Genomic DNA, 12922 nt, shown 5'->3' with positions numbered 1-12922 from the left:
CTTTAGTTTGTTAGAACCATGTTAAGTTTGCCTTGTGACATAAATGCTTTATGGGGGTATTCTTTAAGGGTTTTAAGGAAACCATTTTGGATGGTTTACAGTGATGCTTATCTTCAGGAGTAATATTTCTGGTTTACTTTTAAGATTGGTTTTTCAGACCCCTTTCTCAACTGGGTCTCTACAGGCAGATCAGAACTAACAGACAGCAAGGTTTACCCCGATGTGGTTTGACTGCAGACCCCCATTATATGATTTCTAGCCTTCAGGAGAGGACTGCTTCCAAGTCTGGTTTGATACAGGCTGTACAGCCGTTGCAATACATGCTGGCCATGTCAAGTGAATTAAAGCACTATGGGATGCTTTTGAATTGAGGCTGCCTTGTGCTTTTTCCTTTATGGTACTGTAGATGTGGCATGGCGTTGTTGAAACCTGTCACTCACCCATGTCGTAGTGGCACTGTTCCAGTTTCTCACCAGGGGTGAGCAATGCACGTGATGCTTTTATGCTTATTTTTTCTACCTGCAGACTTTATCTCTTCAACGCCAGATGATGGAGAACCTCATCATAGCCAAAGCAAGACATGAGGCCGTATCCTTTTCAGCAGACCCTTGATTAACTTGATTTCCTCTCTCGCTGCATCCTCTAGTCTAGATAGAGAACTGTCCTGCATGTCTGTTTGACCAAGTGGGCTGTGATGGGGTAATTGAGGTGACTGAGAAGAATCAAATGAATGAACAGGGTGTTGCAGGTCATTTTATTAGTGTTTGATTAAGGGACAGTAAAGAAAGAAACATTTTAGTCACCATTTGGCAATGATGATTTCTTTCTATAGTGGTGAACTGTGAAGGGCAGGTATGACATATGAAATAATTCTCGTCACCCAGAAAAATCCATTAAATGCAATTGCTTAAGGTTTGTGTCGCTTATGCACGATATTGCTTAAATTGAGTATATTTTAAATCTGTTATTTTTATGCATTTACACCTGTGTGTGTGTGTGTGGATGTTGATAAGTGCATATAGATGTAGGTCTGTCCCTCTTATTACAAAGAGTTGAAAGCCTTCAGCAGATGTGACAGACAACAGGTTGGTCAGAATCATTTCAGTTTAGGTTTTAACCTTTTCTCGTGAACTTCCTGTCAAAGGCAGCTTGAGGTATCTGACCTGTACTCGTAGAGTCCTGCACAAGTGTTTGCTTATGTTATGCATGTGTTTTCATTTTTAACGAGGTGCAAGTATGAGTCAGGCCTGATAAAGATAAGTAGTTCTGGTGGGGAGCTGCAAAGGAACAAGTAATAGGTTTATTCCATTCTGAAAGGAAACGCACTAGGAAGGCTCCACAGCCGAAACATTGTTTTCTTTCTTCTCTTTCCGGCATGGAATAAACCCATGACTTGTTCCTTGTCAAGATAATGCAGCTTTACTAAGTTCCTAAAAACCTTGTGATTTGCTTGCTTTGTTCGGCACACAAGTTCTGCACAAGAGCTATTATTCCAAGATTTTTGTCCACTTGAGTGGAGTTGAGTCCAAAGTATGTTTACAGTGGTGTCTCATCCCATGTAGCAGTGATGGGATTGGGTTCTCCTTAGCCTTGCGTATCTGATATCGTTGGGTTGGAAGTTGCACTGACCATGCTTAGGTTGGAGTTTAGGTCCCTATTGTTATTTTGATTTGTGGGATTTGAAAGTCATTATTCTGTCCTGTGTCCAACAGTTGAGTTTGTAACATTGTGCGCTGGTTTCCATGACGAGACTTAATAATAAAAAATAATTGATCTTGCATTATGTCTTCTCTAAGTGCCAGTGCAATGGCACATTTTCTGAAATAATACACATCTCAGGCAGTGTGGCTATGGCAAGTATAGAGTCTGTTTGAAATAATGCTTTCTTAGCCCACGAGTGGGGCTGTAGTTGTCTGAAGTTGCAGGCTCTGGATTAGTAGCCAATAAAAGTAAGGCAGCTGGGAATAGGAGTTTCTAAATTGAGTGAATGCCTGGCCCTCACTATTGCTTCGACTGTCAAAGGAATGAGGAGATGAAAGTTCCTTATCACAAAGGCAAACAGCTTCAGAGGAAAATGGAAGAGAGGAGACTGAGGCTACAGGAAGAAGCTAACAGGTAAAAATGTTTTTTTTTTCTGCTTGCTAGACATTTAACTTTTTTTCAGTCAGTCCTGAGTGTCAAAATACTCACCTCTAAGAGGACAGTTTCTTGCGACTTCTGCACATAGAACTTTACGCAGCCTCTCTGCAGCTTGCCAGCTGTTATTGTTGGCTAACCAGCTCTCACTAGTTAACTGATGATGAGCAGACACAGGTGGAATAACACTGTATCAGATTCTCCCACAATCCTTTTTTTTCCTTCTTTAGAGATCCTTTTGGTTACCTGAATAAAGGCAGTGCTGCTTCAAGGAAATTGGTACAGTGTTAATACCAGTTACGAATCCCTTAGACCTTTCCGTTCCTCTAAACAAGTTTACAGATATACCCGGAATACAAAACTGAAGTCACTTGGCCACAGCAAGCCCTAGAAGGCGCAGGGCTCCTCCAAGACCAGGTGTATGGTCGGCGATCTGTAATCATTGCGTGTGCGATCTGAGCTTTCTAAGTACAGTGTGTTGTGTGCAGGAGGTTCTCCAGCGCGGTCTCCGCTACCCCAGAGGAGCAGGAGCTGAGGGTCCTCTACGCCAGTGTGCTGGAGTACGAGCAGGACCACGTAAGGCCTGCCTTTGCGCTCTGTTCTCTTCACCTAGAGTCTGTCGGGAAGCTTCATCCGTTTCCTGAATTAGAACAATTTGGGGGTGATAAATGTACCTGTTTGAAAAATGTTTAAGTTCCAAATACTGGAAGGACAGTGTCCATGAGGACTGATCTGTTTTCTGACATGTTCGTGTCTTTAGTGCAGAATAGCTTTGTGACTCGTATAACGGCTATCTGTCCTGTTTCTTCTGCAGTCCTGGCCTCGGCAGTGGAAAGAAAAACTGAAGAAAAAGCCGAATGATTTGACTCTGGTTACGGGTCTTATCTCCTACATTGTCAGGTAAAGAGAAGGAAAGGGAGAGCAGGGCACATTGTGGGAGTCGGGAACAAGCCACCAAGCTGTGTTGTTGAAGCTTGTACCCTAGCTCCTTTCAAGAAGCGGCTGGGTTAGATCCTCAGAGCAAACATGCTAAAATGGGCCAATTGTCTCCTGTTGTTTGAAATTTTCTTTGTGTTATTGTAATGGTTTGAAACAGCAGGGCCTTGGCTACAATGTTGTGTGGAGCTTTAATGTGATTGACTCTGAATCAGGTGGTTGGTGGAAAAGCATGAGAAATCAAGTGCCCTAAATCTTCCCAGAATTAAATCAGGTTAATTGGAGATTTAAACATAACTGGTTTCCAGTTTCTGAATGCTGAATTTGCTGCCTGTCAGATGCAGTATTGATAGACATCTATAATCTTTGAAAGGTATTTTGTCGTGCTGTTGTGTTGTGTGCGTGTGCAGCGTTTAGAATGTACAACTTATTTCAGCTTAGCTTTAGTAAGTCAGGGCTTCTCAGGAAGTAAAGATTTCCAGTGGCGATTTGTTTGATTTCCAGGTTTGTTTTTGATTTGTCAATAATCAACATGCTGAGGCACATCATTGCAGCTTCTCCAGCTGAGTTTTGTTCTGTCCTGTCAGTGCATCTGGGCCATAGGTCACTGAGCCACAGGAGGTACAGGTGAAGACAAAATTATAAGTTGGCTGCAAACTCAGTCATTTACTCAGTCTTCCTCTACTTCAGTCAGTTCTCACTGATATCTTTCAAAAAGTGTTCCACACACTTTAACCTTTGAGTCTAGTCCTAAAGATTGCAGGCAGGAGAAATGATACTGGGCTGCCATGCACATTATCTATAGTACGATGTAATGGAAAATCAATATATTGGCACTATAGTGCTTTTCTGTCTGTCTCGGACAAAACTTTAAAAAAAGTGTTCGATTCTGTTATCGGCTGTTTGTATGCAAATTCCCAACTGCTAAAAAGTACATTTTTTTTCAACGTGCAATTGATTAAAGGGGGTGTTATGAATGTAATGCTGAGTCCTGAATTTCAAACATCTATAAATGTAGTAAAAATAATTCAATCTTAGTTTTGTTTTCCCCAGGGGTAATTTGCTACATTTCACTCTTTTCTTGCCATCATTAACCCAGTGTCGGAAGTATAATACAGTACTGTTGACATTGAAAATATTAAGTTGTTTAATATTTTCAACAGGATATATTCCATGTGGTGGAATATATCAGAATAAAGGATGTTTAGAGCAAGTGGGAGGAAGGATCAGATTGTTGGACCTTATCTAAAGAACTAAGAGAATCTGACTATTTTATGGGCATGATCCGATTTCCTCAGCTGCCCTGACCACCCCATCATGAAGCTGCTGAAGCGGCTGCAGTACAGGATTTACAACAAGCTCTACCCCATCGTGAGCAAGAGCAGCCTGTCCAGCAGGAGCGTGTCCCAGCTGCCGGCCCCGGACCGCAACGCCGCCGGCGTCAAGGCCTCGCAGAGCATCCACTGCCTGCGCTCGGTGCAGGAGCAGAACCGCGCCAACAGCCAGAAGCTGAGGCCCAGCCGGTCGGCCGCCTCGCTGCCGCTGATCGAGGACTACAACGCCAACCGGGAGGAGCCGGCCGGCGGGGTGGACGCGGACAGCTCCTTCGAGGACCTGGAGCAGTTCCTCGCCCAGCTGGACAGCCCGCCAGCCGGCCTGGAGGGTGGGCCAAAGTCGCTGGTGGTCCCGGGGTCCCGGGTCCAAGCGCTGGAAGACAAGGCGCTGCAGGACCACCTGAAGGGCGTCGTGAAGGAGATTCACAACTCCATTGGTGAGTGGCTGCTGTGGGGTGGAGGGGCCAGGTATCGTTGCCGGCTTCCATGAAGTGCATGAAACCACCAATTATGGTTTAATGTATAAAAATGATGGGAATGTATTTAGTTTGCCTTCAGCATAAATAATAGCACTAAACAATGTCAAGATAAAATGTCTGAATCTCCAGATGTTTTGTTTTCCAGAACACTAAAACTAAATGGATCATATCAACCTTTTTTTAAAGAATATATCACTTCTTCCCTAAAGCTGAATAAAGCTTCCCTACTCTGTTTAAAAAGAATTAAGCTACCTGCTTATCTCTGAAGGAGCATAGATTTCTCTGTTGTTGTTTACAGTCTGGCTTCTAGGGAGTATAGGTTGAATGTATAAATAGCTCATCTCTTCGCAGTGTTTGTCTCAGATCTGTTCTGGAAGACTCGTTCCGTTGTTTGCACTCTGATAAAATGTGAAATTTTGTTTACTTCACCATTGCACGTTGCCTTAGATTTCCTTCCTGCGCGGGTTGGGACCGGGCTTGTGTAATTGTGGCTGTCACGAGCATGCCAGGCGTGCTGTACGGGCTGCCTGGGTTGAAGCACGCTTGTCCTCTCCTGCTAGTAACGATGTCAGTACTGATGCAGATACACATTGTCTGGAAGCCCGAATAAAGTCGAATTTTAAAAGATCTTTTTATCTCTGGGGCAGGGTCCATGTTTTATCTTTATTATGTTTATATAAAAGTACTGTAGCATTAAAGTGGTATTTTATTACTTAATTTGTTGTTTTAAAACCTGGATTTTTTTAAAGAGAACAAAGTATTCTTCATACTACATTCTAGGAAATTCATGTTGTCATTCCTTATCTTCAAAGATAAAATGTTTTGGATAATGGTGGGATTGCAGGAATTTGCTGCCGGCTCCAGGTACTGGAGGTCACCGTGAGCCTGTATCTCTGCTAAGACATGTTTCGTAGACTTGTTAGTATTGACGTCTGTCTCTGGCATTTCGTTTACTGATAGATGTGCCAAATTCACAGTCAGGAGACAGCATTCCCAAACTTTGCAAATCGGAGCTCTGGAGGTATTGGTCTGTCCCATAACCCTTCTCTAAATGTTCCAGTACAACTCGTAGCATGCTTTTTTGTTTTTAATTCTTTTTTTCCATCCATAGGCTTTGCCTATTAAAGTGAATAGAGTTTTGCCTTATCTTTGCACGAAGATGACTGACCTTTTCATATTTATCCTTCGCATAGTTTTGAATGAGCCTCTCTCTAATTAAATGTTTAGGTTGCAGTAGCATAATATTAGACACCATCTTTCTTCAGAAATGGTCATGAGCTGAGGGCAGGTCTACTCCACTATCTGTGGTTTTTGGTCTCAGTATTCCCTTGTGTTTTGTACTATGCTAATTCTTCACTACCCTTCCCTAGCTCAGGCAAATTCGTCTGGTTAGTGTTAGTGATGAGGACCCACTCTGCCTCCCGTGTGGGTGTTAGTGATGAGGACCCACGCTGCATTCCCTTCCCTGGTGTCAGTGGAAGGTTCGATAAGGCCATGGATGGGAAGCTCTTTGTTGCACAGGTTCAGTAGGCCAGGAGGAGAGATGTAGCAGTGGTCGCCATCACAGCATTGTTGAGCCCATACCTGTGCACAGCTGTCTCGGGGAGGTGGGGGGATTATTGGGGCTGTCTGTGGTTTGGGAGGAAGGGGTTACCGGATGGAGAAGGCATGAGCAATGGGGAAGAAGGGGACATCGGAGAAACAGTCCCCATTTCTCGAATGTGCCCCTTTCTGGGCCCCTGTGAGCAGCTGTTGGTACTGTACACAATAACTGATGACTAAAACAACTTCATGAGAGTTAATATCTCTAGCTCTGTCAGAGGTCTAAGATGAGCTGAAACACTGTAGATGTGAAAAACTGGTGGGATTCTGATTTGTGAATACCCTTTTCAGTTGTATCGTTGAGTATGTTGCTTGACCACTAGAGAGCAGCATTTTATAAGGAATACACAGCCACCTACATGTATTTGAGCGAGCACTCATTGATTTGTGACTTTTTCAAATCTCGGACAGCCAAAAGAGTAGTTCTATTTGTAATAACACTCCTTAGGACTTTGTTTTAAAGGGTGCTGGATTTTTAAATATAAAAATATTCTATGGTCTATGGTTTGTCAATCCTACAATGTACATGTTCTTGCATAATAAAACTGTCTTGACTAGTCACCCAAGATTGACAGAGGTTTTTTTAAGGAAATTAAATGTAATTCTAAATTTGCACATTTGTTGAGTTTCCCTGCATATTCCCCTGAGCCGCTGTACATGTTGACACAGCACCAGAGCATGCACAGTCTCTGGGATCTTTCTGCATTAAGCAGGTCCTGACACAGACTGCTCTCTTTCTCCCCCACCCAGATCGACTCCTCTCTCTGTGCATCTTGTCTTTCGAGTGCCTGAACACTGCAGTCTCCAAAGACCGGTGTGTCGCCAGCATCGAGGAGATCTTCTTTCCCCCGATCTGGGCTCCACTCCTGGCCCTCTTCAGGTAGGACAGTTGCTGAGGCTGTCTAGGCTGGAGGGGATTGTTGCACAAGCCCCCATCCACTATACTGTGCATATCCTGCATCTGGTTATTTCTGCGTGGTGTATATACAACTGAAAATGTTCTAAATACTTTGTGCAAAAGTCCATTTTTTTTTCCCCAAAAGGAGTTTTTTGCAAAAGACTCCTACCTGCTGAGACCCAGAACTCATTTAAATCCTGGTCATTCAGAGGGAGAAGGCCTGAAGTGTCCCCTCCTTCTTACCTCTAATGCCACAAAATCCATGACTTCATATTTTAGGAAGTCTATATTAACCAGATCAAAATCTCATTACAGATATTTTGGGTTACTGTTTACCATCCTGAACTAATTGAATTGGTGCTCTGGTGTCCACTTGCTCCACTGTAGACGGCACTGCTGTGCAATGTTGGGTGGTGGGGTTCGGGTCTCTGTCCTCTTAAATTCTGAACACTTAGAAGGGTTGCTGTCAATTAGTTCAATTAAGGCACATTTGGGTTAGATGGGAGTAGAGGTTGAAATTTCTTGCCATTAGGGGCAGTTTTTTTTTTTAATTGCTTAATCCAAACTTCCACCTTGAATAATGTGACTTCTGCTAATGCAGTAGAGCCAGTTGAGATTGTTCTTTCATGTGGCAGTGAAGAATAAACAGGTGAAAAGTAGTACCCTTATTAAAATTTCGTTCTGGGCCCCTGTGAAAAACTCACACGGCTTGAACAAGGTTATGTAATCTGAATCTATTTGAAACTTTTGCAACCTAGTTCCATTCTTTTCTTCTTGAGGTTGAGATAAGAGCAATGCATATGTTAAAACTGAGATGCTCTTTCCAGTGCTTCTGCCAGGAACATCTGTTGTTTCTCAAGCCAGTCACAGATTGCATGTTACTAAAACATTAGAGATTGATTAGAAACCCCTAGATTCTAGTTAGTCTCTTAAGTGAAAGAAACACAAAGCAAATCTAGCCACAGAATACAGGATTAATTATTGAGGGTGTCAGACATCCTTCTGTCTGTTCCGTGGCTAAAGTTAATCTGAGACGAGTTATATAGATCATTACCTGAAGAGTTGGAGAAGTTGTTACATTGGTCCCATTTAGCCAGTAATGATTTGGCTTAGAGCCCAGATGGAATGAAACCTGCTGAAACCTCAGCCTTCCAGGTGGTTCTTCTCCTGGTTTAAACAGTGCACGGATAATCTTGAGAGCTGTCCAAAGTTCTGAATTTAATCCTTGGGGATTGGAAGGACATAAGTGAAGACCACACTTCAGTAAAACGCCATATCATGTGGTGAGAAGTTTACATTTAGAGTACTTGGCCATGTCTCTGAACAATTATCACTTTTCTCTTTCATTTTGAGCTACATCAGTGTGAAGTATTGACATTTTCCTGGTGTCAGGAAATGCCATTCCTAGTTATTGAAGCAGTTCAGCCTTTTAAGTCAACATTTTGTTTTCCTTTTTCAGGAAAGTGTATTGGCTGAAGGAGATGGAGTTTGAAAAAAGTATGAAGCTTTCCAAAGATTTCACACCTGCCAATCTGGGCGTTGCTTCAAAACTCTTCCCCCCAGAATCGGCTTCCTTCTCTGGTTCCTACCCTTATGAAGCTGCAGTCCAAGAATTAAGACTCATCTCCAAAGACTTCTGTCCACAAAAGAAACTGGAATGCATTGGTAAGATATCGGTATCTACTTTATCTTTATTGGTGAATTCTATGAAAAATTCAACCCAAACTCCATCATGGAATTAATAGGATTTTGTTTAACAGCCTGGAACATTGTAAATTGTCATTCCTTATCCATGTTTAAAGTAGATTTTATTTAAAGTTAATTCCTGTTGCCTCATATTCTCAATTTATCTGTAAACACTCCAGCAGTCTTGCCCAGGTCCTGAAGTACCCACAGATTACCCTTGGGCAGGTTATTGAATTACCATATTTCATGTAGAGATTGACTCATACAGTTGCTCAGGAAAATGTGGCATTCAAGATTGGGAATTTTCCTGTGTTTCTTTCATCCTTGTTCAGAACTCAACCATAACAGTTGAGTGTTATCGTGAAACATGTCAAAATAAAAGTGGAAATATTCCAGGGGATTCGTCCAGTTCAGAAACTTCTGCACCACAACTGGTTTGGAATGAAGGGCTTTTGTGCATCATGCAGCATAATGTGGAGATACGCCACAATTCTGTGCAGTGTTTCTTCTGTGGTTTTCCATGCTTTGTAAATTTGAGAATGACTGGACAAATTTCACCACTTTAAATAACTACACTGTTCTATAACAATGCCATAACGAAATGTGGGTAGATTCCTCTGTGTACCTTAGCTGGGTTTTTTTCTCCAGTTCTGGTCACTTCGTTCACTCTTCTGTCAAATCCCAGTTGATAGAACACCACTGGTGAGCACTGGCTGCTGGACCCATTCCAGCACCCCTGGTGAGGCCTCAAGAGGGCAGATGGGTGCCCCCGCTCAGTGACTTTTAGACCGCGGGGAAGACTGTCCCTCCAGTTACTGACTGCACGTATGTGTCCGGGTGTGTTTTGCAGTTCGGACCCTGCGGCTGATCTGCGAGTGTGCAGAGGACTACCAAAGCTGTCGCACTCCAGCGGGCTCCCCCAGCACCGCCGCCATGTGAGTATGACCTCTCCCCTGTGCTGTCTGGTGCCAAAACTGCACCCACTCTTACTTCAACTCCACTATTGACTCTTATTCTCTTTTGCAAAATATGAAGCTCTAAGTTGTTTCTAAATCTTTTAAAGTCTCCAGAAGATGTTTCTCCCGGTCTCACTCGCTTCTTGCTGGTGCTTCATTGTTAACAGAATCTGCAAGGTTGTACGACAACACCACACTATTAGACTGTGGGTGTAATTTATTTTAATTTGTTCCCTAGCGTTCAGTATTCAAAAGTGAGCATTAAATCAAAGTCCTGAGCCCCCTCTCCCACCTCTTTCAGTGTCTGTTCTTTGCTTCAGGGTTTGAATATTATGAAAAGACTTATAATAGGCTCTCCAACTGTGTGTGTATGGCAAAAACTGCTTTTGTGAAGTACTCAAATTCATTCTGACCAGCAAGTGAAGAGTATGATTTTACAGTTAAGGAGGAACTCAGATCTTTTTAGCTCTGGGAAAACCTTAACTGCAAGGCTTGACATGCACAGGAGTCATTAAACCCCAGTGTCATGCAATAGTTACATAAAACATGTTCAAAATTGTGCTTAGAGCTATCTATATGTAACATTTCAATGTTCTTTTTCCTTGGAGACCAAATGGTTCATTTGTAAATGTAAAAAGTATAGTTGTGCACTCTTGTCTTTTCAACATGGAAAAATATCTGCATGGGAGGTATCATTTTCAGATTTGTTTATTACAGTCTAAGTTTACTCATTAACTTGGAATGTTCCTGTTCAGGCGGGCCAATGAAAGTATGTTTAGTTTTCAGAAGTTACCATTAAATGTGATTAGTGTATCCATCAGTGGTTTGTCCCTTCAAAATGAATGAACTGAACCCGATACAAAGTTACTGAAGTGTTTGACTCCATTGAGTGACAAGACGTGCTTCCTCTGATATGGGGCAAGGTGAAGGGTACCAGTATGCCTGAGCCTCAACTGACTGACTGTCTCCAGGTCCTATTCCACTGGCTTTTAATGAGGAGGGTTTTTAAAAGGAAAAACCAAACAAAAAGTAGGTTAGCAATGTTTTTCTCATCTGATTATATTGAATTGGTAACATCTTTTCAGTCTAAACAAAATTTTGCCCTTTTATGCACTTTTTTCCATTCAGCATTTTTAAGTAGTGAAAAAAAGCTTTTGGGATTTTTGTGTTTTAACTAAATGTGGTTTTGATTACTATTAATTCAAAAAACATTTTTATTGAATATTTTACTTTAGCACTCTTGGAATTATGGGAGGAATCGCATTTGAAAGACCTCAAGTTCGTTTCCTTGGTTAGACCCAGATACTGTACATGGATCTGATCTACTAGAGAAGTTTTTAAATTAAGGGATTGAGTATACAGTCTGTGCTTTTTGATTGGGTTCCGTCTTTAAAAGACAATTTCCCGGATGTTAAACTCCAATATACAATTCAACATTATCTATCAAAATAATCCATTTATAACTCACAGCTGAAGTTTTCAGAAATAATTTCAGCAACAGAGATGAATCTCTGTTTTGTTATGGAGCCTTAGTAGTACCTCCTGAAGATGGTTTTCCTTATAGTTAGTTGTGCAGAATATTGTAAAATAGTGTTAAGGAATGCTGCAGTAAAGAATATTAGCCTGTTCCAACTTCTAGAATTCCAAAAGAGTTCTGTTTTTAGATGCATCAATGATACAGTGCACATAAAGCTACAGTTTGTTTTAGGATTTTTAGTATATCCGCCTAAACAATGATTACACCAAACTGGTGTCCACAGGCAGAACAAAGTCACACCCTTAAACACTCATTTATATTATATACCATATAATTTCAATTCATTCCATTGTTCCTTCTATCACCCAGTGTCATCGCCCTTCCTGTAGATGTGCTGAAAATGTGAGGAAACAGGCCTTTCAGGTGCTGCCATTTCACCCAGAAGCAGTCAGTGCTAGAACTGCCCTTCAAATCAGCCTCTATAAATGAGATTACATTACATTTGATTGCAATGTTTACGTTCAGTTTTATTTTGAAAGTCTGGGAAATAGAACTGGGCAAAAACACTTAATACCAGGAAAAAACAACACTTACTTGGTAACAATTCTTAGAAAGGGGCAACAAAATGCCTTTGGAATTGGCAATTTTTTTTTGCTAAAAGAGTGATAAAGTTTGTAATATGCCAATGATTTGTATCTTATCACCTGTTATAATATGATCTGCCCCTTGAACATTCACTTTAGAACGTACTTTCTTGTCTTGCTACAAGCTAGACATTTTATTCTTGAACAAGGACAACCACATGCCAGACTCAATCTCCTGTTTCTTGACAGTGAAAGGTATGTTCTTTTGAGGTTCTTCTATGGTATGTCTTGATTGATGTGGTTTTGAGTTTTGGTTCTCAGTGTTTTTGTAACACTCCTTCATAGTCATAGTTTTTCAACAGATGTTGGCTGTCGTTTCTTTATAAAGTCAGCAGCTAAAAAGTGCTAGTATTACTGTGCAGTGGTTTTCCATTACTATATTATACTAGCTCTGTTAAAGTTTTAAATACTTTTTTAGGGGCCAATCTATCACAGTAGTTAATGGACTTTTTCACTAATAGCTTATCTTCTGTTAAGGGTAAGGTGATAGTACTAGTGTGTACAAGAGCACTGTTGTGAAAAGAAATTCTAAAACTTTTTTGAACAAGGATCTAGAGTCTTGTTGGTTAGAATTAGTGAGGTATGAACTAAATGGTTCGTGCATTTACTTCCACGGGTGGGATTTTACATAGACAAGAAAATGGCTGGAGGAAGAAATACAATAACGCTGCCTCTACTGTTTTGTCAAGGTTTAATTTGAAATGCTTTAGTAAAAAGTAATTTCCTCACAGTCTCCCAGAACTGAAGAGTCCGGACTGAAGCGTCTTCCTGCTC

At 41.4% G+C, this 12922-nt stretch overlaps 1 protein-coding gene across 1 annotated transcript in view; it reads left to right on the top strand.

Annotated features, from left to right (window-relative positions):
* Positions 1-12922, top strand: part of vps9d1 (VPS9 domain containing 1) — a 39084-nt gene that overhangs the window by 9990 nt on the left and 16172 nt on the right. The window contains exons 6-13 of the mRNA XM_069181392.1: positions 526-588; positions 2063-2115; positions 2625-2712; positions 2951-3036; positions 4371-4843; positions 7238-7367; positions 8845-9050; positions 9922-10006. Of these exons, the coding sequence (XP_069037493.1) occupies positions 526-588; positions 2063-2115; positions 2625-2712; positions 2951-3036; positions 4371-4843; positions 7238-7367; positions 8845-9050; positions 9922-10006 (1184 nt within the window). The remainder of the gene's footprint in view (positions 1-525; positions 589-2062; positions 2116-2624; positions 2713-2950; positions 3037-4370; positions 4844-7237; positions 7368-8844; positions 9051-9921; positions 10007-12922) is intronic.

Source organism: Lepisosteus oculatus, chromosome 20, assembly GCF_040954835.1.
Source record: "Lepisosteus oculatus isolate fLepOcu1 chromosome 20, fLepOcu1.hap2, whole genome shotgun sequence".
NCBI classification, from domain to species: Eukaryota; Metazoa; Chordata; class Actinopteri; order Semionotiformes; family Lepisosteidae; genus Lepisosteus; species Lepisosteus oculatus.
This window is presented reverse-complemented; position numbering and strand designations above follow the sequence as displayed.